This window comes from Engystomops pustulosus, chromosome 2 (genome assembly GCF_040894005.1).
Source record: "Engystomops pustulosus chromosome 2, aEngPut4.maternal, whole genome shotgun sequence".
Classification (NCBI taxonomy): domain Eukaryota; kingdom Metazoa; phylum Chordata; class Amphibia; order Anura; family Leptodactylidae; genus Engystomops; species Engystomops pustulosus.
Genome location: NC_092412.1, coordinates 203,335,409 through 203,358,939, shown reverse-complemented (window position 1 = coordinate 203,358,939; position 23,531 = coordinate 203,335,409). Strand labels below are relative to the sequence as shown.

At 40.5% G+C, this 23,531-nt stretch overlaps 3 protein-coding genes across 6 annotated transcripts in view; 1 reads left to right on the top strand and 2 right to left on the bottom strand.

Moving 5' to 3' along the window:
• Positions 1-23,531, bottom strand: part of PUDP (pseudouridine 5'-phosphatase) — a 232,092-nt gene that overhangs the window by 92,041 nt on the left and 116,520 nt on the right. For all 4 annotated transcript variants that reach the window (XM_072137857.1, XM_072137854.1, XM_072137858.1 and 1 more), the window contains exons 2-3: positions 17,737-17,955; positions 12,924-13,153 (exon numbers count right to left, since the gene is read on the bottom strand). In XM_072137857.1, coding sequence (XP_071993958.1) covers positions 12,924-13,153; positions 17,737-17,869 — 363 coding nt within the window. In that variant the 5' untranslated portion in view covers positions 17,870-17,955. The remainder of the gene's footprint in view (positions 1-12,923; positions 13,154-17,736; positions 17,956-23,531) is intronic.
• Positions 3,153-4,454, top strand: LOC140119993 (uncharacterized). The gene is made up of 2 exons (XM_072139413.1): positions 3,153-3,478; positions 3,554-4,454. The coding sequence occupies exons 1-2, from the start codon at positions 3,153-3,155 to the stop codon at positions 4,452-4,454; spliced, it is 1,227 nt and encodes a 408-aa protein (XP_071995514.1).
• Positions 4,858-7,506, bottom strand: LOC140119992 (uncharacterized). Its single transcript, XM_072139412.1, has 3 exons — positions 6,498-7,506; positions 5,585-5,738; positions 4,858-5,413 (listed from the first exon to the last, which is right to left on the bottom strand). Exons 1-3 carry the CDS (start codon positions 6,679-6,681, stop codon positions 4,858-4,860), a joined length of 894 nt encoding a protein of 297 aa, XP_071995513.1. The 5' UTR covers positions 6,682-7,506.

Genomic DNA, 23,531 nt, shown 5'->3' with positions numbered 1-23,531 from the left:
GCTGTCCCTAGTCGGAAACCACAGGTGTTCCTATACTGAGCAACGAGTATCAGGGGAGGCACTTTAATGAACGCTTTCATGTTCAAAGGGAATAAGCAATACATATCCATTGTATTTGCCCCGTGCTATCTGTAAAGTTCATCAAGTTGCTTTCAACATTGTCCAAAAAATGTACATTTTGCCTGGTGACATTTGGCTGAAAAAAGCTGAAGGATCTGGAGATTGAATCAGAGATATATCCTCAGTAACAAACACAGCTATATTTCACAGCTTTTTTGGTTTTTGATGAATCAATACAATTGGGGGAATCAATAAATATAGTTACTTTTTTAGTCCATTGTTACCTAATGTTTACATTTAACTTTCTGTATAAATTAGTACCACTAGATAAATTGATATTGTAAAAAAACTTTTTTCCAGTAACATATGAACATCATAGAGGAAGATTCTTCTTTCTACCACAGCCTCTTTCTACCACATTTTTTACAAATTCCTATTCACTAACTGCCACCCTTATTTTAGCTAAAAATGGTTTCCCTTGGATCCCCTTATAATCAACTTTATAATTTTACCTGGTATCCAAGGATATCTATAATGAGTTGGGGGTGTGGGGGTGGCCTCTTCTTAATGATATCATCACAGGTCCTTAGCCTCTTAACATTAGCAAACTGTACCTTATGCATATTAATCCGATCAATGAAATCACAGCATGCCTCCAAGGAGGCATGAAGAGTAGTAAAGAGTCCATGCAGGCATGCTTGGGTTTCATTGGTCAGATATATATATATGCATGAAGTACAGTATGCTAATGTTAAGAGGCTAAAGGACCTGTGATGATGTCACCCTGGTCACATGACATTATTGCTAAATGCTGAAAAAGGAATGATTTTCTGGATTCAGAATCATATGACTAGAGAGACATCAGATAAATATAGCAGATGTCAGATACATAGAATAGCAAGTAATAACACAAGTTCACAGGAAACAGGTATAAGGGGACTAGTAAAACCAGAAAGTAGTAATGGGAGTGAGCAGGTATATAAAGGAGTTCCTGGATGCCACCCAGAGCAGTTGAATGCATCTGCCATACATATCTCTAGTAACCATTGCAGGACAGGGCTGGCTGAATATAGCTGGGTGTGGCTCAATTAATTACAACACACCAGCAACCATAACCACAGTTCACACACAGAAGAAAATCAATGCCACCTAAGAATCTTTTTGTAGACAGAAGAAAAAGCTGGCATGGATGTTACATTGATATAAAATGATGCTAGAAAGTAATGGAGGTGGACATGCCATATGCACAGCGTATGCAGGAAAGCGGTCCCCTGATGACTCAACTACTCCTCCTGACCCAATGGAGCCAACCTACAGGGATCCCTGTAACTAAAATGATATTCATAATGGCTGTACAGAGTTGTGGGTGGCAAAGACATTTGGGAATGTCTTTGAGAGATCGAGGTTCAATCTCTCATATATCCCCAGCTATATCCTTCAGCCCTCCTCAAATGCTATAGTCTTCTCTATAATATAATCAAAGGTACACGAGAATTATGCTTAGCATTACAACTGTATGTGCTGACCATTGGATTCTGTTATTCTCTCCTGCTATGTATTTGTTTATAAAATATAGATAAATGCTATAAAAAATTTATTTAAAAAGTTGAGAGCTGGGGATTTCCCCAAAACTAAAGTAAGGCCCTATCCACACGACAGGTCCTAACTTGCTGATCGGTGGGTGTCTCAGTGCTGACGGCCGCGCATGACTGTTCTGCTCTATTAATCTCTATGCACCGCACTCACCAATCTCCATCAGCTCCATAGAGATTAATGGAGCAGAACGGTCCACTTGTTTTCGTTATCTGTGGGGGTCTCAGCACTGAGACCCCCACTAATCAGCAAGTAAGTTTGTCAACTTTAGTTTGTGAGAAAACCCCTTTAAATGAAATCTACTATCAAAAATAAGCCTGATAAACCAGAGACAAAAATTCATTCAGGCACTGTGACTACTTTTAAAAATGTACCAAACAAAACCAAAAGTGGAATGACATAAAGCAGTCATAGAGTGCCTTTCATACTATGGTCTATAAATATGTCTTCTCTGATGGAATTTATGGACAGATAAAGAATTCCAGACATAACTATAGAAAGTTGTCTCCTTTCAATGTTTATATCCCTTGTTAAATAGAACTGTTATACGTTACCTCATTAAATTGTGGATTGATTAAATGTCAGAGAAGGAGCTTCACTTTACAAACCTCTGTCTGGATGTTCTGGTGATGCCGTGTGTGGGATACAGCTTGACCCCATTTAGCCTTTTCCAGACTACTTAGCACAAGTCTCTCAGTGCAGCATAGCTCACGAAACTGAAGCATGTATCATCACACCGCGCCAAAGAATCTGTTCATCTAATGCTTTTTCTGAAATGAACTGGTCAAATTTTTCCCAAGGGTAAATGTATGTAATGCAGCATTCTGCTACTATTACTGCTTGCCCATTTCTGTTCCATGAAAGGGCTGCAGCGATTGACGGATTCTTAGACTGCTGATCAACCAAAACCAGAAAAAAACTACAAAACCACAACACTAGAATAACAAAATATTGCAGGGCAACAAATGTAAATTAGAAATATTGGGAGGAGTTATCATTAGTAGGAATTTGGTGCCAGTTCTTCAGTCCTATGTATGGATTTATCATAGTGGCTTAAACTGATTGATACATCTGGCACATGAAGTGTTAATGTCTGCATTGGATTTAAGATTTTTTTGAAGAAAAGTCAAAAATTTCCTACATTTTTTTTCCCTTTGCCAAGGAGGGGACTGGAGTATATTTGTACCTAAGGCTGCATTCACACGGACATGTATTTCTCCAGTCCTGTATCTACAGGCTGTATGCCCGTATAAATATGGGCCGTTTTTCATCCGTATGTGCACGTATGTCACCCGTATCCGTACCGTGTCCGTATAAAATACGGTGGGCTGGCAAATTATGAAAATGATGACAAAATGATGACAAAATGATGACAAAAGCTTGCCCAACCCAAAATTTGGTCACCTGACCGTCCCAGACTCCATTTTGTGTTTTCTGAGAGCGAGGTTAGACTCCATTGCTGCTTCTGGCTGTGGTTTCTGGCGTTTTTAGCTCTTGCGATGTCGTACAATCGTACTGATGATCTTCTCCTGGACTGGGCCCTTGTGACGCTTCTCCAAACGTGTTCTGCAATGCTGGCAGAGGAGCCAAGGAGGACTCGGCGGTTTTGGGTTCATCCCATTGTCGCTCAGCGGCCAAGGAGGGGTCATTTCAGGAACTTGTACGCTGACCTGCGGCAGCATCCGGACAAGTTTCACAACTACGTTCGGATGACTGTGACTTCCTTTGATCGTCTTTTGGCACACCTGCGATCGGGGCTTCGGTTTCAGGATACCAATATGAGGCGGTCTGTGACACCAGAGGAACGGCTCATCGTTACACTGCGGTAAGTTTTTGCAAGTATATACATTTCATTATTTCAAGTTGGGCTGTTTAAATATTATTATTTTTTTTTTTTTAGGTTTCTTGCCACTGGGAACTCGTTTGCTTCGCTGCATTATGAGTTCCTGCTGGGCGTTTCCACCATTTCGATGATCGTGAGAACGACCTGCGAAGTGATATGGGAGCGACTGAGAGCTGCGGTGATGCCTGAGCCGACTGCTGAAGACTGGATCCGTATATCTGATGGTTTCCAGGAATCAGCACAGTTTCCAAATTGTATCGGGGCGCTGGATGGTAAACACATACGTGTGAAGAAGCCGGCTCACTCAGGGTCCCAATTCTTCAATTATAAGCAATATTTTTCTGTGGTCTTGTTGGCTTTGGCTGACAGTGACTACAAGTTTATAATTGTGGACATTGGGGCCTATGGAAGTTCTGCGGATGCAGCGGTCTTCAGGGCTTCCAGAATGGGTGACCGGCTTCGCTCCAACCAGCTTGCCCTTCCAGAGCCAAGATGTCTACCTGGATCTACTGGACCTCCTGCACCATTTGTGATCGTCGCTGATGAAGGCTTTGGACTTTCCCGTCATGTGTTGCGACCATTCCCTTGGCGTGGTTTGGATGAACGAAGGCGCATTTTCAATTATCGGCTCACCCGAGCGAGGCGGTATGTGGAGTGTGCTTTTGGGATTCTAAGCAGCAAGTGGCGGGTTCTACACAGCTCAATTCAGATGGACCCGGACAATGTTAAGAAGGTAGTGCAAGCCTGCGTTATTCTTCACAATTTTGTTCGGATCCACGATGGTGCTTCAGATGGTGACCTGGAGGGACAACATCCAACAGCGTCTATCCCCCTGGACAACACTCTCCAAGGACGACCCGGAGCGGCTGGACTGTTTGTTCGTGAGCAGTTTGCCTCCTACTTCGTTTCTTCAGAGGGTGCAGTTCCCTGGCAGATGGATGCTATAAGTAGACGTTAAGGCTCTGTGCTATTAGATTAGTTTTTTATTATTTTTAAAATTTATTGTTTTGGTAGTTTAGTGTAGGGACTCGCAAGAGATGGGGCCCCTTGACGCGGGTTGTGAGCTTAATACTTCTTTGAACCCTTTTTAATTTGTTGATTCTGCTCAACAAAATAAAAAGAAGACAAAGGAGTTAACCAAGACCTCATCAATTGATGTTGTAAAATAAAATCACTTTTTTTACATTAACGCTTGTATCTTGTGTACTTTGTTGGTTATGGGGGTATAAAATGCGGGATTATATTTTAATGTATGTATGTATTTGTCATATAATGTAATGCAATGCAATGAACACAGTAAGCAAATTTTTTTGGTAACAAAAACTTTTTTAATGTAACAATAGAACCAAAAAAAAAAAATGTTACAGGTCATAAAATTCCCTGACGAAGGAATGGCTAGGTCCCTCATGATATCTGCCAGGTGCAGGTGGAGAAGGAGGAGGAGGAGTAGGGCTGGGCGGTATTTGGCCTACAGCCTGCTCCCGGTTTTGATCTAAAAGCACACCAAGCCAATTTTTTTGGCTGGTGGTGCCATGTTTCCAAATCTGCAAAACGGCAAAAAGTGCCGCTTTACAGCTGCCCCTTTCTTCTAATGGGAGACTTTGCAATTCAGGCACTAATGCCCGCATGTACACATCTTCTGGGGTGTCCTCCCTGCGTTGTCTAAGTTGGTGTAACACCTCCACTAGTGCCTCAGTGGCAACACGTGTGGCTACAGCTGCGGTTTCCTCTGGCCTGCGGCGCCTCCGTATTGGTGAATGTGGAGCAGGTGTTGCAGGTGGAGCAGGTGTTGCAGGTGAAGCAGGTGTTGCAGGTGGAGCAGGTGGAGCAGGTGGTGCAGGCTCTGAATCTAATTCACTGTGCTCTTCCTCTTCTTGGGAGGACACCTGCACTCTTGATGTGAAGTTATCTGAAGTTCTGTGGGGAGACAATTTTAAATTATAAATTGACGTTCATATTCAAAGGATTCCCATCCACCATGCAGAATGAATGCTACTGGAAGAGGGATACCATTCTGCATGTTGGAGAGATTACACCTCTAGACATAAAGGACACGTTTAACATGTGGCAACATTAATAAATACTTACTCTCCCACATCCATTGAGCTATCCAAAAAGCTGAGGCATTTTGTATACATGTACGGCCTCTTCGGAAGCCTCCCACTGCCACTTTTTTGTTTTAAGTTTTTTTCACGTTTATACTGGTCTCTTGCTGAGACCCAGCATGTGGATATCTTATGAACTGCATGGAAAAAAGGAAAAAAAAGGGGTTCAGAGGCATAATGCACAATGCTGCAGGGGGTGACATGTATAATGCACAATGCTGCAGGGGGTGACATGTATGATGCACAGTGCTGCAGGGGGTGACGTATATAAAGCACAATGCTGCAGGGGGTGACATGTATGATGCACAATGCTGCAAGGGGACACATGTATAATGCACAATGCTGCAGGGGGTGACATGTATGATGCACAGTGCTGCAGGGGGTGACGTATATAAAGCACAATGCTGCAGGGGGTGACATGTATGATGCACAGTGCTGCAGGGGGTGACGTCTATAAAGCACAATGCTGCAGGGGGTGACATGTATGATGCACAATGCTGCAAGGGGACACATGTATAATGCACAATGCTGCAGGGGGTGACATGTATGATGCACAGTGCTGCAGGGGGTGACATGTATGATGCACAGTGCTGCAAGGGGACACATGTATAATGCACAATGCTGCAGGTGGTGACATGTATAATGCACAATGCTGCATGGGGTGACATGTATAATGCACAATGCTGCAAGGGGACACATGTATAATGCACAATGCTGCAGGGGGTGACATGTATGATGCACAGTGCTGCAGGGGGTGACATGTATGATGCACAGTGCTGCAGGGGGTGACATGTATGATGCACAGTGCTGCAGGGGGTGACGTATATAAAGCACAATGCTGCAGGGGGACACATGTATTATGGAACATGGTAATAACACAAGCAAATCACACTCACCAAGAGCCATTTTTTTTTTGGAAGTGCTTGTGGCACTCCATTCCTCCGGTATTAGTTCAGCCGTGACCTCTTCCCACGCACGATGTTTAAGAGTACGATTTGAGTACTCCTCATGGCGCTTATCCCATAACACCGGATTCGCCTGCACCAATGAAATCAATTTCTCCATGGAAAGGAAGGACATTTTTGCAGAATCAAGTTTGCAGAATCAAGATTTGCAGGCCTGCAAATGTTCTTCTGTCACCCTGCCCCCTGGTTCAGGTCACCATGGATACGGCCCGTATATACGGCAGCAATACAGTGCAGCACGTATTTAGCCCGTATTTTTGCGTTCCCATTCATTTCTATGGAGTGTACGGGACCGATATACGGGTGAAAATAGGACATGCTCTATATTTTTTTACAGGCAGAATACGGCACGGTACGGTACGGGCAATATACGTGCAATATAAATGATCGGACGTATACTCCATAGAAATGAATGTGGCCGTGTGTAACACGTAAAAAAACGTTACGGATACGGCCGTTTTTATACGGTCGTGTGAATGTAGCCTAAATATGTATTTCTTTAATCGGTCTATTACGTCTGGAATTACTTTGGAGTGTGTTGGCAAATGCTGCAAAAAAAAGCTGCAATGTTTGTGCAAGTCGGTATTTTAGACAATTGAGGGACATATTTACCTCTGAAAACTGAAATAACTACAAACATAAATGTTTGTAAGGGCACAATTACATCTGCAGAATAGCAGATGAACCCGCAAAATTTGGGTTCATATAGAACTCTGCAAGTTCAGGGTTTCCTGGACCAAAACCCTAAATTCATTAGAAGTCTGAGTCCGAGTTAGGGTTCAACCCCATGCTGCTATCTCTGTAAATGTTGCTGTTAAAATTACATCCTTGATGTCATTGCAGGTGCCAATCCTTCCCAATATGGCACAGAAACAGCAATTCTAATGCCACTGTCAGTGGTATTAAACAATTAACATCCGTGATCGTTGACGGTTGGGGACCCAAGTTGTTTTTGTGTTTGGCGAACTCACCTGAACCCAAATTATTATGGGTCCACTCATCACTAAAAGGAGCACAGACTGGTTGACAATGATATGTTACACCAGTTCTATAAGGAGGACAGGGGAGCCCAAATTCCTTGTTTGTGGAAGGATATCCAAAACGTTTGACCCAAGTCATACAATTTAAGAGCAATAGTACCAAATAATGATATTTATGTCAAAATTTGACTTTGCAGAAAGTCATAAAAATGCCTTAAAAATCATCACACCTTTATTATTCTGGCATTTGGCAAATATAATTAAGTTTGATATTGACCCAGAGCAAGAATAGTTTATTCTGATTAATTCTGAATGAGAAAAAAACATGCATCTGTGTCTTTTTATATAGGGTGTGTAAACTTCTGGTTTCAACTGTACTTTCAAATACATCAAATTCTTATGGTTTTCTAGATCTTTGCTTGCTGTCATTCCACAGTATAGGACATTTTGTTGTTTGCTTCTTTCCATGATCATGAGATTTCACACAGGCTCATTAGTATCACTACTTTGTAACACTCATTTGGTGCCCAAAAAAGTGGAACAGTTTTTAAGTATGCTTCATGTCCTGATTCTAGAAGTTTCTACTCTTGGATCTCTACTTTTAGATATCTCACATTTCCACCTTACCAAGTATAAACTGCTCAAACTAGTAGTCATTTGTATTGTACTGAGAAAATTAAGCTTATTTAGAAATGTATTTGTCCCTCTATGCCAACTCCACCTCAAGTAGGAGCGGAGGGGCACAAAGGGGAGTGGCCGGCGCAGAGTGGACCGGCGTGGGGCATTCCTGCCCCGAACCTGCGCACTCACTGCAGCCAACAAACTTTCATGAGTAAAACTTTGAAGACTGCCTTGCAGCCACCCTGGGGGGAACGCCTTTGATACTCTTATGTTACATTTTCTATTGTACAGTGTTTTTATTTATATGTTTTATAATAATTTAAGTGTTAATAGAGGCTTAAATATAGCAATAAAGAAAACTGTTACAAGTGACCAGACAGGGCGATGTCATGGCTACCAGTATGTACTTCCATTTTCTTGTATGGTGTTAATGTTTCTATCGTTGGGACAGGTGTAAAACAAAATGTCAGTCTGCTCAAATTCTCTTCGTGATATGCGGTTACCGGAGCAGACTATGTATTTTGTTATGTATTTTAACAGATTTCTTCTTTTGACACATTTGAGAACTTATACGGTATTAAATAGGAAAGAAAGATATTCCCAGGGTGATATTTTATCATTTCGTGTATAGAGTAGACCCTTTAATATCCACACAGGAATACTGTGCTCTGAGGAATAGTTACACAAGTTAGAAGTATTTCTGAAAAGTTGGATCTTGACATTGACATATATCCTGGCCTATATTTCTCTCTACATCTCCACAGAATGACGGTCCTGTAGTCTTGGCAATAAAGTAGCTCAAATTGATTCCTGCATTGAGTGCACACAGAAAACTTGATTTATTTTACTTTGCAAAATACTTGATAGGGGATTATGACAAAGAAAGTTGATTGCTATTAGTGGTCCATAAGAATATTGCTGGAATTAAAATCGTATGTGCAATATATTGCAATTTACTTTGTGCTGTATGTCCAAGCTGCATTGCCATCCATAAAGTAGATTTTTTTGAATTTTTATTCTCTACAACTTATATTCTTCTCATAATATTAAATGTCAAGCTCCGTCTGAACCAATCTTACATTCTTTGCTCTCTAATTTCCCAGTATATTTTATACTATTTCCAATACACTCTGCATGTTCCTGACAAATAGCTTAGGATAGAGCGACATCCCTACTTACCCATCCTACTAAGCAATGATATACTTTATTTTTTTTTACAAAATCTATGCTAACCATTCAAAACTATGTACATTATGTATTACTGAACTCATCTTAAAAGGGAATGTGTTGAAGTTTTGACCATGCAGAAATGCAGACAGACTAAGGTAACCACCCAGGTGGCAAAGGGCATAAAAACTAATAAAATGTCAGAAATTAATATTATTGCTTGTATGTTGAAAATTATACTGTTTTCCCATATACTTTCTGTTTCAATTCCCTATGGTTTTCTACATCTCTGCTATCAGTCATTCTATAAAAAGCTTTTATAGAAAAATGTTTGCTTCCATTGGATAGAAATCTGTCCATGGTCACACAGGTGCACGACTCGTTATATCCCACAGCTCTGATTACTCTCTGTGTTATAACAAGCCGTCAATGCAATGGCCGCACGGAGAGATACGGTCCCTCACCCACGCGGCACTGTACTGCTACGTACAAGGGGAAAAGATAGGACATTTCCCCGGTGTTACAGCCCATACCCAATGCTTTTCCATGGAAAGGGGAAGGGTCACCCCCTCCTCCTCTACATGGCGCCAGAAGTATGCCCGCCTCATGTGCATGCAGCCTAATTGTGGGGTTGTACACAAGTTTATGGGACTGTCATCCCCATTACCAGTTCCTAGCTGGGTTCAGCTCAATCCCCCCCCCCCTCACTGTTATTTGGAGAAGATCATCACTCTAGACGACACTTGGATGACTTTCTGGTGCGTGTGGCCACTAATGATTAAATTTCTGCTGGCAGCTTAAAACCATCAATCGGCGCCAGCTGGTTACAGCTTTATAAAACTTGGGTTTGGCCGAATTTCAACGGATTTGCTCATTGACAATGATAATAAAATAGAAAATTAAAACCAAAAACAACAAGAATTGATTCACGCAATCAGTAATTTTCTTTTCCTTATAGAAGGCACATAGTTTAAAGAACACCTGTCATCAGGTGTCTGTATCTATTCCTGTCACCCCTACCTGTTGAAGCAGCTCATTAGGATTCCATCCCAGCCTTTATCTAGTCAATTCATACATTAATCATTGTAAAATCATCTTTTCTTTATTATGTAAATAAGCCTGGGTACATAAAGAGATAAAGTGATGTCACCCCTAATCCCCCTCCCCTCTCCATCCCCTGCTCATGTCTGTGTGTAATGTATAGTAAAGCATTGCTAGTATCTGTGCTTTACCTGCTGACATGCTATGTTCTCTAATACATATTTGTGAGACACAGACATCAAATACACAAGTACCTGGCATGTTCTGCTATACACATGTGAGAGACACAGAGATCAGCTACACAAGTACCTGACATGTTCTTCCCATACACATGGCTTAATCCTGTAAAAGTTGTATCTCTCTCATACGCAGGTTGCAAGGGTGTGGCTGCCAGGAAGCACAGATGAGCCAGCACCAGGAGTGTCATTATACAGGCTGTCAGTCATGTGTATAGGAGTATCTCATACAAACACAGGTTGCAGAGGGCACCAGAAAGCACATAGAGGAAACAGCACCAGGAGTGCCACATCATTATACAGGCTGTCATTCATATGTATAGGAGTATTTCATACACACACAGGCTGCTGGGGCCACCGTAACCAGAAATCACATAGAGGAGCCAGCACCAGGAGTGTCCCATCATTATACAGGCTGTCAGTCATGTGTTTAGGAGTATCTCATACAAACACAGGTTGCAGAGGGCACCAGAAAGCACATAGAGGAAACAGCACCAGGAGTATCACATCATTATACAGGCTGTCATTCATATGTATAGGAGTATTTCATACACACACAGGTTGCTGGGGCCACCGTAACCAGAAATCACATAGAGGAGCCAGCACCAGGAGTGTCCCATCATTATACAGGCTATCAGTCATGTTTATAGGAGTATCTCTTACACACAGGCTCCAGGGGGCGCCAGCACCAGGAAGCACAAAGAGAGCCAGCACATGGAGTGTCACATCATTATACAGGCTGTCAGTAATGTGTATAGGAGTGTCCCATACAGACACAGACTGCAAGGGGCGCCAGCACCAGGAAGTATAGAGAGGCAGCCAGCACCAGGAGTGTCACATCATTATACAGGCTGTCAGTTAAGCACTGGGGGTGTGGCTGTGCCTCACACACATGCATAAGCTGGACTGCTGAATATGATTCATTAGACCTCTGTCAGGTCATTTGCAAGTTTACAGTCATATAGAGGGACAATGTAGGGATAGGGGCAATGCTTCCTAATGGCATTTTATGAAAATATACATAAGTTGTGGGGGGTTAATTTGCCTGACAGGTTATTTTTAAATCTATGTTAGTGACTTAGAACAGAATAGCTAAACCCTTTAAAAGTTAGTGCTCCATTAACAGCCACTTCACTTAGCCATCGATGTCACATCATTAGACAGGCTGTCAGTCATGTGTATAGGAGTATCTCTTACACACAGGCTCCAGGGGGCGCCAGCACCAGAAAGCACATAGAGAGCCAGCACAAGGAGTGTCACATCATTATACAGGCTGTCAGTCAAGCACTGGGGGGTGGCTGTGCCTCACACACATGCATAAGCTGGACTGCTGAATATGATTCATTGGACCTCTGTCAGGTCATTTGCAAGTTTACAGTCATGTAGAGGGACAATGTAGGGATAGGGGCAATGCTTCCTTATGGCATTTTATGAAAATATACCTAAGTTTTGGGGGGTTAATTTGCCTGACAGGTTATTTTTAAATCTATGTTAGTGACTTAGAACAGAATAGCTAAACCCTTTAAAAGTTAGTGCTCCATTAATGGCCACTTCACTTATCCATCCATGTACAGTATGTACACAGTTTTCTTCAGTGTTGGTATAAGGATTTTAAGTATTTATGGAAACAGAAAACATGCTGAAAGGAATTTCAAGTCTCTGATACATACCTCATAGACCCTTGGCCTTAAAGAAACTGATTTCTTTTTTCCTCAATATTATAGATATGCAATGTTTCCAGTTGTTCTTGTACACCGTGTACATGACTGCACGAACTGCTTAGTGAAAAATAGTGCCCCAATATGGAAAAGTAAACACAGAGCCTACACAAAATTTACACAAATGTCTTTTTTTTTACCAATTACCATATACCACATTTAGAATTTTTTTCCTACTTCCCAGTACATTGCACCGAATATTTAATACTGTCACTGAAAAGTACAATTTGTTACGCAGAAAACAAGCTCACACTCCACAGAAAATTTTGATAGATTTTTGAAGGTGGGGAGCTAAAAGCAGAAACACAAAAACGAATAAGGGCCAATAATGGGGTTAAATCTGAATCAGTATAACATTAAAAGCAAGTCAATATTGAACTCTCTTCTGGTCAACTCGAGGAATGGTTCACAAAGGGAAATATTTCTGTTTTCAGTTTTCTTCATTTTAGAGGACATTAAATAACCTATCACCCCATTAAGCACCTTGCCCTGCAAAGTAAAACTGAAAGGTTGAAACGTAACCAGTTTATGATTGTGTGATTCTCAAATCTAGCACTACACAGCGGTGGCGGTAATATATATTCTCACACTTACCTTGCCGCTGCTCGGAGGGGGGTTAAACCTCTTTGCACATACAAGAAAAGCATCAGGCTGCGGTTTGCCATTTTTCACATCTGGGTCATCTCCAAGCACAATATGATGGAATAAATTGAAGAATTCTTTGTGCCTACTTGTTTTCATTTCAAATGTCACTCGAGCTGAGCTGGTGGCAACAGCCATTGGGATGTTGTGCTTATTCAGATGGTAGATTAACTTTTCAACCCCTGTGACAGTAAAAGAGAGAAGAAATAAATGAGAAACGCTAAGATTACATGATAAAGCTTGTCCATATGATTATTGATAGCAGATAATAATAATATGTGATAGTTTCTGGGAAAATAAAGTTTGGGAGTTCACAGTTATTATCTGGAATGAATGTGCAAAACAATGAAATCAAATGAACCAGACTGAGTCCCCAGTGCCCTGTCCAGGAGCTGCAGAGCACAAACATTGTGCACGGTTACTTCTACGTATTGCTTCTACCTACATTAACTCTGTCTGTTCTAGATCTATTTGTCAGATGTGTATAGGAAACGGTCATTATACTAATACAATGCAAATTATTTTATCCATAAATCTAATTATGCCAGAAATGTACCTTACTTCTGCATTAAAATAAAATACTATGTCATGCTTCTCGAGATCTGTTCCGGAAAATTTCTTGACTTCTATTGCTATGCTCTTATAACTCAACGCAACGGGGGAGGGGGGGATGATTATTAAGATTAGCATATTGAGAGCCAGTATTAATTCACCAGTCTCCTATCCACCAATCTATCATTTGTGTGAATGTGGCTTCAATGTGACGTCCCTTAGTAGGACCAAGGAAAAAAGTGATAAAGTAAAGCACAATCAAAGAGCAAATAATGTAAAAACATAAATAAATATACACACATAGACACTTACATTTGAATAAAATATATCTTGAACCAAGTTAATAGTAATATGTATATGTACAATTATAAAAATCAATAAAAATTATTTGAAAAAAAAAGAGAAATATGATATTTATTTAATTAATAATTTCAATAAAATATAATTAATGAGCCACTCTTACCACAAAATAATATGAATAAAACTTTATCAACATACATGGCAATAAAAGAAAAAAAAAGTTTTACGAATTCAATAAAACATAGCTTTTATTGTAAACATAGATATAAAATTTTGAAACACCAATGTGTAAAGTGCTCCACCTAATGAAACTTAAGGGAGATTGAAGAAGTCTAGGTCCACAATTATATAATGCCAATGAAACCTAGATCTAGTTCAGGTAGTCTGAGGTGTGCTGCATCAATATCATGACGGCCTGGCTGTGCTCAACTCCCTATACTGCATATTAGACACTACTTGGGGTGCCAACCTAGCGAGGAGGATTCGCTAGTCCCCGACAGAGCTGCTGGAGCAAAGCACTTTACCCATTGGTGTTTAAAAATGTGATATCTTTTTATTATAAGTTTACAATAAAAGCTACGTATTATTAAATTAGTGCTCTTCAGATACACATACAGTGATTATATAAAGAGCCTTAAAAAGGCTATTCCGGGAATATGAAAGTCTGATGTAAAAACTCAAAATGCTATAAATAAATGAATATAACAAAACTCATAACAAAATGGAGCTTAAATAGTTTGATTTTATGATTCACAAAATGCTATGGGTTTTCTAAAGTAGGCAGTGGCCTTAATTGACACCGGGGCAGCGGCGGGCACGGAGACAGCGGGGCAGCGGCGGGCACGGAGACAGCGGGGCAGCGGCGGGCACGGAGACACCGGGGCAGCGGCGGGCACGGAGACATCGTGGGCAGCGGCAGGCACGGAGACATCGTGGGCAGCGGCAGGCACGGAGACATCGTGGGCAGCGGCAGGCACGGAGACATCGGGGCAGCGGCAGGCACGGAGACACCGGGGGCAGCGACAGGCACGGAGACACCGGGGCAGCGGCAGGCACGGAGACACCGGGGCAGCGGCAGGCACGGAGACATTGGGGCAGCGGCACAGAGACATTGGGAAGGACAGAGAGATCGGGGAGACTTCAGTGGAAGAAGAGGAGCGGATCCCGGGGCAGCGTATCTCCCGACAAGTAAGCAGATGTGCCGAACATCTGTAATCTATTCTTCACTGTGTTTTTCACTGCGTTTTTCACTTAAATGATCCTGTGTTCACTGTTTTTATTCTATTCTTCACTGTTCTTCACATCTGCTAACTTGTCGGGAGATAATATACACGTGGAACAGTGAAGAATAGATAGCAAATGTTTGCATACATATGCTAACTTATCAGAAGACATTCCTTTTTTCTTTGAAAAATGCTCGGGTCTCCCATTGACTTCAATGGGGCTCGTTATTCGAGACGAGCACTCGAGCATCAGGAAAAGTTCGTCTCGAATAACGAGCACCCGAGCATTTTAGTGCTCGCTCATCTCTAGTAGTGATATATTGGAGCCATGGAAAGTTTGGTCATTCCTAAGCAGTATAGTTTGTTGAACTTTAGAAAGTAACATATTTAAATAAATTTAGCTTAGCTTTATTGTACAGTGAAACCTTATCACTCCTCACCCTATGATACGTTAATTGCAGCTCAATTTAAAGGAAAAAAAAACACAAGCAAAATAAAATTTCCAACATAATGAATAAGCTACTAAACTCTGACTGTTAGCTAAGCAGCTATTGTTTGACCAAGGATTCGCAATGGGAACTTGCCCATTTATGCATCACATGAGCTGTAATGTAATGTACTTTTTTATGGTTTCTTGAGTCATAAACATTTTATTCCTATGTGACAACAGCTTTAACTCAGCTCAACTCAAGGCAATATAGGGACACAACACAGAACCATACTGTGTTCTACAGCACGAATTGTAGAGTCATAACATTGTCTTTATGCTGACAATTACATCCTTGTGTGAATTCTATATTTCCATTCCTATTCAAAATCTTAGAATATTTATTCAAACATTATCCTTGTTTAACTCAAGCAGGAACCTCAAGCAGGGTTACAGGTGGCCCATAAGTAGGGGGCAGTGGGATCACACAGGACGACTCTTTCTACTAACTCATTGGTTTCCTTTGAAAACTCACAGTCTACATAGAATTTATTCCCCTGCTTTCTGCACTGCGATTTATAATACACAGGTTGCCAAGCCTGCCCCACCTTGACTGCCAAAAGTAGCACTTGAACACTCTTTTCCTATGGCTGTAAACTACCACTGTCTTCTCCATTTTTGAGGTCAGTGTGTCATGAGTATTTATTGAATTTCCACAAAAACTGTCCACAATCGTATCTCACATTTGTATGTCCACAATCATATGTCAACCGTTTTTGCAGATCAGCTAAAGAAAAATCAGAAGGCTGTCAGTAGATTGTCCCCGCACCTTGGAGTGTCCCATGATTATGTTACCTAGCAATTTATCTGTAAGCATAGTGGGTATACGGGTGACACCAGCTGACATATGTATGTTTCACATTGCAATAGACTTCTTTGAGAAGGTAGAGCCGCAAACATGGGGAAGAAAATGACATGCACAGAGTTTTTTTCTCAGGGGCACTAGACTCATATACAGAGCTATTAAAACACTGACCATGTGTATTAGCCCAGAGAAATACACAGGTACGTGAACTAGCACATAAGAGGAAATTATGTTTGTGTGCATGAAAGTTTAGTCCGTATATAGGAAAGTATAGGAGGACTCCATTGTTTAAGAATCTAAAACCAACCGGATTACTAGTGCTGCCCAAGTTCACATGATATCTTCTAAAAGCCATAGCTAGCTGGTGTGATGAGAAGTTACTTGGGGAAAAGGGGGAGGTTTTAAATCAAACAAGCTAACAAAATGTGAATCCAAAGAGATACAGGAAATCTGTGACTCCTCCATTCTGAAAATCAACTTTTAAAATTATGCTAATGCACCGTAAGGGCTCCTGGAGGCTTTACCAGAACCTGGTAACAGGCTGTTACATTATGTGCTGAAATTTCCTCTGCTGCAGTGAGATTATATCAGGCAGAGGGAGTGGGGGAAGTGCTGAGGGAGCAGGGAAGTGTAAAACAGTGTAACAGCCTGTGAAGCTGCAGCACATTAGCAGCTCTGGTAACACCCCAGAAGTCCTTCAGGAAGGAGGTCAAAGATAACAAATATAAGAAGATTAACACAGTCACAATGCCTGGATCTATGAGTAAGTGCTTTATCATACTTGATTTTGATGGTAGATTTTCCTTTTCTACACGGCTCCTGGCATACTCCTAGCATGGTACTAGCACCATGTAAGGAGTAGAATAGATTCACGGACACTGCTTTATCATGCTCTCATAGGATTTTGACCAGATGTTTACAAGGTAGATTGAGTAGATTTGGCTGACGAGGGGGAATAAACACGCTCAGCAGCTGCAAGGAAATTAATTTGATGGTTGCCATTCAGACGATGCAGTACACAGTAAGTATTTATTTTGGCTCATTGAGGGTGTCTCAAGCACACACTCACAGAGGTGGTAAAAAGAGGCATTTTGAAAGCTTTATCAATAATGGTGCCCCATCAGATTCTCACCAGGTGTGCAATACAGTATTTTCTTTCTCGCATAGCACACAGTTAGGTAAAGAATATAGTACTAGTAAAAGACAATGGTAGCATATGGGGTGTATTTTTACAAAAAACAAACCATATAAATGTATACCTAAAAGTGCTGCCTGGCCTTAACCACATATTATTAATATACAAATATTATACCTCCAAGACATCTATTTATTGGGATTCATATAACAATACAATACATTACACATGAATACCTATGATGGGTAATGACAGTACAATACCTGGCATTAAGGATGCTGTTGGAAAAATCTCTTCTTGCTTAATTCGACTTTCATTCAATAATTCTTCAGCAGTTATAGGAAGGTTGAGGACATCACAGATGATTTGGGCTGCCGGCAATGCCTTTTCCCCCATGACTAAGGACTTTACATCCCAAGTATATTTTTTTCCAAATCGGTCACAGATTTCTGCAAAAACCACTGTGTAGAGACGTTCTGTATCTGTAATCGAAGGCATGTAAAAGCATTAAAATGGATTAGTTGTATCTATACAGAGGAATACAGCAGGATTTTTGGTACAGTACCTAAACATAAAATCGAAAAGAAAGGAAAAAAGTCAACATAGTATTATATACTGTATAAGAAATCAATGGATGGTAAAAAAAAGCACCTAAAGAAAACCTCATAAAGAGTGGTACCATATTCATAATTTAACAACAATTCATTTTATTCATTGATTACCGTATATACTTGTGAATAAAGTGACCGAAGTATAAGCCGAGGTAACTAATTTTAACACAAAAAACTGGGAAAACCTATTGAATCGAGTATAAGCCTAAGATGGGAAGTGTATTGGTCTAAGCCTCCATATATATTTAACCAGTGCCCGTTCCCACCCAGTATATAGCCAGCCAACTCCCTGCGCCCAGTACATAGCCAGCCAGCCCCTGCCCCCGCCCAGTATATAGCCAGATCCTGCCAGTCCCTGCACATAGCCAGCACACACACTTTGATGTCAGCCGGTTGCCAACGTCATTGTTTGTGCGCCGGCACTGATGCTTGATAATGTGGATGCCGGCATCGTGCAGGGACCCGAAGATGGGGATAGAGGACCAGTAGCAAAAAGAGGACCTGCAGGGTGTATGAATTGTGAGTACAGTGTTAATTTTTTTATAGACTCCAGTACAGACCAAGCAATAAAACTACAAAATGGCTGCTTCCTTAAGGGGTCAACACCCTTGGGAACACAGAGAACAATAGATTATACATTGGCAGTGAAGACGCAGCACTCTGAAATGTAATAAGAAAAAAATGGGTGTATCTTTTATGCAATGGTGATGTTGTGGGGAAAAAAAAACAACTTTTTCAAGCATTATTCCAAGCATTGTTTTTCACCGAAATGTCACTATGTAATAAAAGATACACATGTTTTTTTTAGCACATTCAGTAGTGCTGTTTCTTCATTGCAACTATTAGTTTGGCCCATTCTAAGGGATCTATGGCTGTGCACCCATCGTTAGTTGTGCTGCTCAGGACTTTTCTCTTTTATATATACAGTATAACCACACACAGAAGGGTTTAGAGACCAATAAAGTCACCACAAAAGTTGATGTGTCTGTCAATTCTTAACACATCCCAAATTCAAATGTGTTAAAGTACTACTTCATGGAAAACAAGTAGCCCGATATCAGATGAGCCAATCTGTAATCTGGATCAGGGCATGGGTCATTAATCACCAATTACCCTCTAACTTTTCTGAGCAGTCGCACACAATTGTCCGCTGTAGGAACACGCTGCCGACATGAGCGAAGGGTAGGATCCTCGAAGAAGCAGGAGGGAGGTGGGCAGTAAAGGACTTCTTTTATACCAGAAAGTGTAGTAGAGCTGGACATGCAACATGGCTTCACCAGGAAGTGTAGTAGAGCTGGACATGCAACATGGCTTCCAGGTTTGACACTTCATGTCATACAAGGTCACCACTCTGAGTGAGTGCTATGGTCCTGCCTGATCTGAGCTAATTCTTATAAGAGGTAGGTTATGAGTGGCATACGGTTTACTGTGTTTTAATGTGCCCAATGAGTATGACCCTTATAGTGTGTTCTCTCTGCTTTGTTTTTTTATATCTTAAGTGCCCCTCTGACAAGTCTTTTTTGGGACAAAATGCGTAATGGAGGTGATGGTGGGCACGTTATTCAAGGGTCAGTTTGGGGACAAGCTAGGGGCAGAATAGTGGCTCCCCAACGCTTAAAGATTAGTTTATCTGATATCGGGTAAGAACGCTTATTGAAAAAGGAAAAAAACTCACATACAATATATGAAAAAACATTTATTTAATTCTTAAATGTTGGACTTGATGGACTTGCGTCTTTTTCCAGCCTTATATACTATGATACTATGATACTATGAAAAATAATAATGATTATATGAAACTTAAATGATTTAATATAAATAGAGTAAATCTGTTTTGTAGTTTAAACCATGAGGTGAACTAGTCTTGAGTGTCATAATCCAAAAACCCTGACGGGATAAGAGGAGTTTTCTTCAAACTCTACCCCTAGGTGGGCGATTAACCCTTTCTATGCCTTGTACAATCATAGAATTAAGAGAGGCAAAATGCTTTTCATGAAAATGTTTGGATACACTAGACATTTTGCTGGTTGCTAGAGAGTTAGGATTTGAGTATGTACCTTTGATATGATCTATTATCCGCTTTTGCAATTTGTGTATGGTGCAACTCACATACACATACACTCACATACTCACATTATGATAATAATAATTCTTTATTTATATAGAGCCTACAGATTATGCAACACTGCCCAGAGCTTGCCAAATTGGTCCCTGTCTCCAAGGGGCTCACAATCTAAACAATCTACCAGTATGTTTTGGAGTGTGGGAGGAAACCGGAGTACCCGGAGGAAACCCACGCAAACACAGAGAGAACATACAAACTCTTTGCAAATGTTGACCTGGGTGGGACCCGAACCCAGAACTCCAGTGCTGCAAGGCAGAAATGCTACCCAGTCAGCCATTGTGCTGCCACTAAGTGATCAAATATATCACAAGTGGTATTGCAGAGTGTTGAAATACTTTGGAACAGGAATGAAAATCAATACCTTTGTGTATGTATCTACACATACCACACCTGGTTTCACCACAGTGAAAATTACCTTTGAGTAGCAACCAAGTGTGAACAGGGGCAGAGTCAGACAAGAATAGGTTGAGGGATAATTTGTTGCAAAGTAGTGGCACGTTTGGCTACAAATTTTCAATCACTAAGCAAAATCTGTGCGTGATAGTGTCCTGTTTCAAAATGGGCAAGCAATTGCTGTAAGTAGTACTAAATACAATAGACTTATGAGACGTGTCTCCAGCTGTAGACAAATTGTGAGATGTAGTAAGAGAGTCAGTTTTACCAAATAGATGTTCCTTGAGTGATCTTCAAGACACTATAGATTTAGCTCTATTTAGTAGGGGCTTGTGATAGCCTCTGTTCAATACTCTGCAATCTATGCGTCTGTATTCGGAGGTGAGATTCTGAGTGGAATTTCCTATTCTATAACCTTAATCCTTTTGAAATTTAAAATAATGAAATAGAATAAATTACAAACATTGGGGGCAACATATACAGAAATACACATCCTGTGCATTACATTATGTTTTTCCTGAATGTACAAAAGAAAAAACACATACATAAAAAGATCCACATATTAAAGAATGAAGAAATTGCTCACACTCCAAAATTCTGTACCTTCCTTCTCTAATTTTTGAAATTGCTAAGCGTTAAAAATACAGCATATATTTAGTCCCACTGACTGGAAATAAACAGTACAATAGAATGCGTCCGGAATGCTACACTTTAATTTCCTCGAAATTTGCTGCGAGAATTTTGATATGTGATTAAATTCTGACGCACCTTTTGTACCTTCCCTGGGCATATTCATTTTGAGTCAAAGTCATAAAATACATATGACTACCATCAACAATAGTCTAGTGCAGACAAATCCTTTAGCATGCCTTAATAGGAAAAAAAATGGAGTAGCGCAGCCCCAAAAGCCCACAGGACATATATCACAATGCTGTTTCAAATCAGCACAAATTTAACAGACTAGCTCTGATAGTTTCAAGATTGATAGCCTAACTAAAAAGAAAAAAAAAGTGTACACTTGGCAGTACCAGGTGGCGTTCTCAGCAAGTGAAAGTTAAAGATAAATTGAAGGCATATGGCTTAAGCTGTTGCTGTCCTACAGCCTAATTTATTACTGATGCAGTGGGAACTAAGAGACAAATAAAAGGAATAGACAACGATCTGAGGGCAATGTGGTACTCGTACATTTTTAAGATCAAGCCAGAATAATAAACTACCTCTACTACCACCGTATAAACAGGCAAACAAAACCACAGAGCATCAAATGGAAAGCCAAACCGTTTACACGGGTTACCAGCATCTGATAAGACCTATTACTCAGACGATTTATGTTAATATACATGGGTACCATTCCTAGGCTGCAATTTGTCAAGCTCAAGTTCCTCGCGTTGGATAAGGATCTGGTGATGCGACCAACTGAAAGCTAGTACATGATGAATGGTAGCAAATTTCTGAAAATCCTGGGTGTGATACTTGCTAGTGTTGCCAAATACTATTTGAAAAGAGAAGTTTCATTTATTACACAATATTGCCTATTCTAAAAATGAATAAAAAAATACAGCATATATGTAATAAAATGTGAGCAGATTATGAAGCTTTCTACCAAAAAATTATTCAAGATTAATCTACCGGTAACAAAAATAAGTAAAGCAAAAATGTAATGAAGTAAGGGAACATCTTCGATGGACTGGAAGGACAGTCAAAGACAGTGAGCCATAAGGCAAACCCCGTTCCCAGCTGTCCATACCTAATTGCCAAGCATACTCTAAGTTACAGGTGACAAGTGGTTCATAAACAACACCATGACCACAATCCAGACACTTCAAAATTAATTTCAATTAATTCTTTTTCCTTTATCAATTTTAAAAAGATACATTGACAGAAATCTTCATTCAATTCAATGCAACTTCAACAGCATTCAACATCTTGATCCACACCATATATGTTATCAGAAAATATCACCTTAGTGGAAGAGAGCCACATGCACCTATGCCTGCTACGTTTTGGGGGATCCTCCACCCTTTGTCAAGCAAGCGCATAACCTGTGCGCATAACCCTAAATACACACCTTACAAGTGACATAATGCCACACTAACAATTTGTTTACTCAACTATGGCAACACAAATAAAAAAGGTGTTTGTTGTGCACAATTAGTGCAAGTTATGGCAATGAGGTGACATGGTACAATGCTATAAAAATACTGAAAAATTACGGCTCAATTTTCAATGTGTGTTTCCAGTACACCTCTTTTTGTAAAAGCAAATATTTAACCTGTTCTGCATTGTTAGCTTCAATCTTCTGTAGTACACACCACCTTAACTCGTACACCTGAAGTCTACACTCATGAAAATGTCTTGCTACTGTTGTTTCCCCAAAAGCCTTCTTTTCCATTTTTTCCTGTGCGTCAACTGACAATTATTTTTCTTAGCTGCATAATTTATAATGGCCGAACTATGTTTTTCAGCCATATTTTCACAGGACGTGCCGTATGCCCACATAAACTTTCCTGCAAGGGCACTTAAGCAGATTGATGGCATTTTTAGCATTACATGTGAAAAACCCATGTATATCAATAGAAACCCCGTAGTGAGCACATGGTCAGGAGGAGAGTCGAGTGCTCCCCTCTCCATAGAAAGCTGGGCATAATCCGGTTGCCATCACAAATTTTGTGGCCTGATCAAGGCCCCCATAACGGTCATGTGCATGAAACATAACAATGTGGCAGGAAAACGGTGATAGATGTTGTTGTCCTCCTATGGCAAGCCTGTGTGGTAGAGTCAATTCAATTTTTTAAAATACACAAATTGTTGAAGCCAGTAATGAGTGGCAATCATGTATACCCATGTCTAGAAAGTATATCACCTGCGACAGCTTCACACAGTTACTACAATAGGGTGTATATTCCAAAGTGATATAAATAAAATAAAA

Coding starts and splice junctions, on each gene's coding strand:
- LOC140119993 (XM_072139413.1), top strand. CDS start 3,153: ATGTCGTACAATCGTACTGATGATCTTCTCCTGGACTGGGCCCTTGTG. Junction 3,479..3,553: donor CGGCTCATCGTTACACTGCG/GTAAGTTTTTGC, acceptor TTTTTTTTTTAG/GTTTCTTGCCACTGGGAACT.
- LOC140119992 (XM_072139412.1), bottom strand. CDS start 6,681: ATGTCCTTCCTTTCCATGGAGAAATTGATTTCATTGGTGCAGGCGAAT. Junction 5,739..6,497: donor CAAAAAAAAAATGGCTCTTG/GTGAGTGTGATT, acceptor TTTTCCATGCAG/TTCATAAGATATCCACATGC. Junction 5,414..5,584: donor AGCTCAATGGATGTGGGAGA/GTAAGTATTTAT, acceptor GTCTCCCCACAG/AACTTCAGATAACTTCACAT.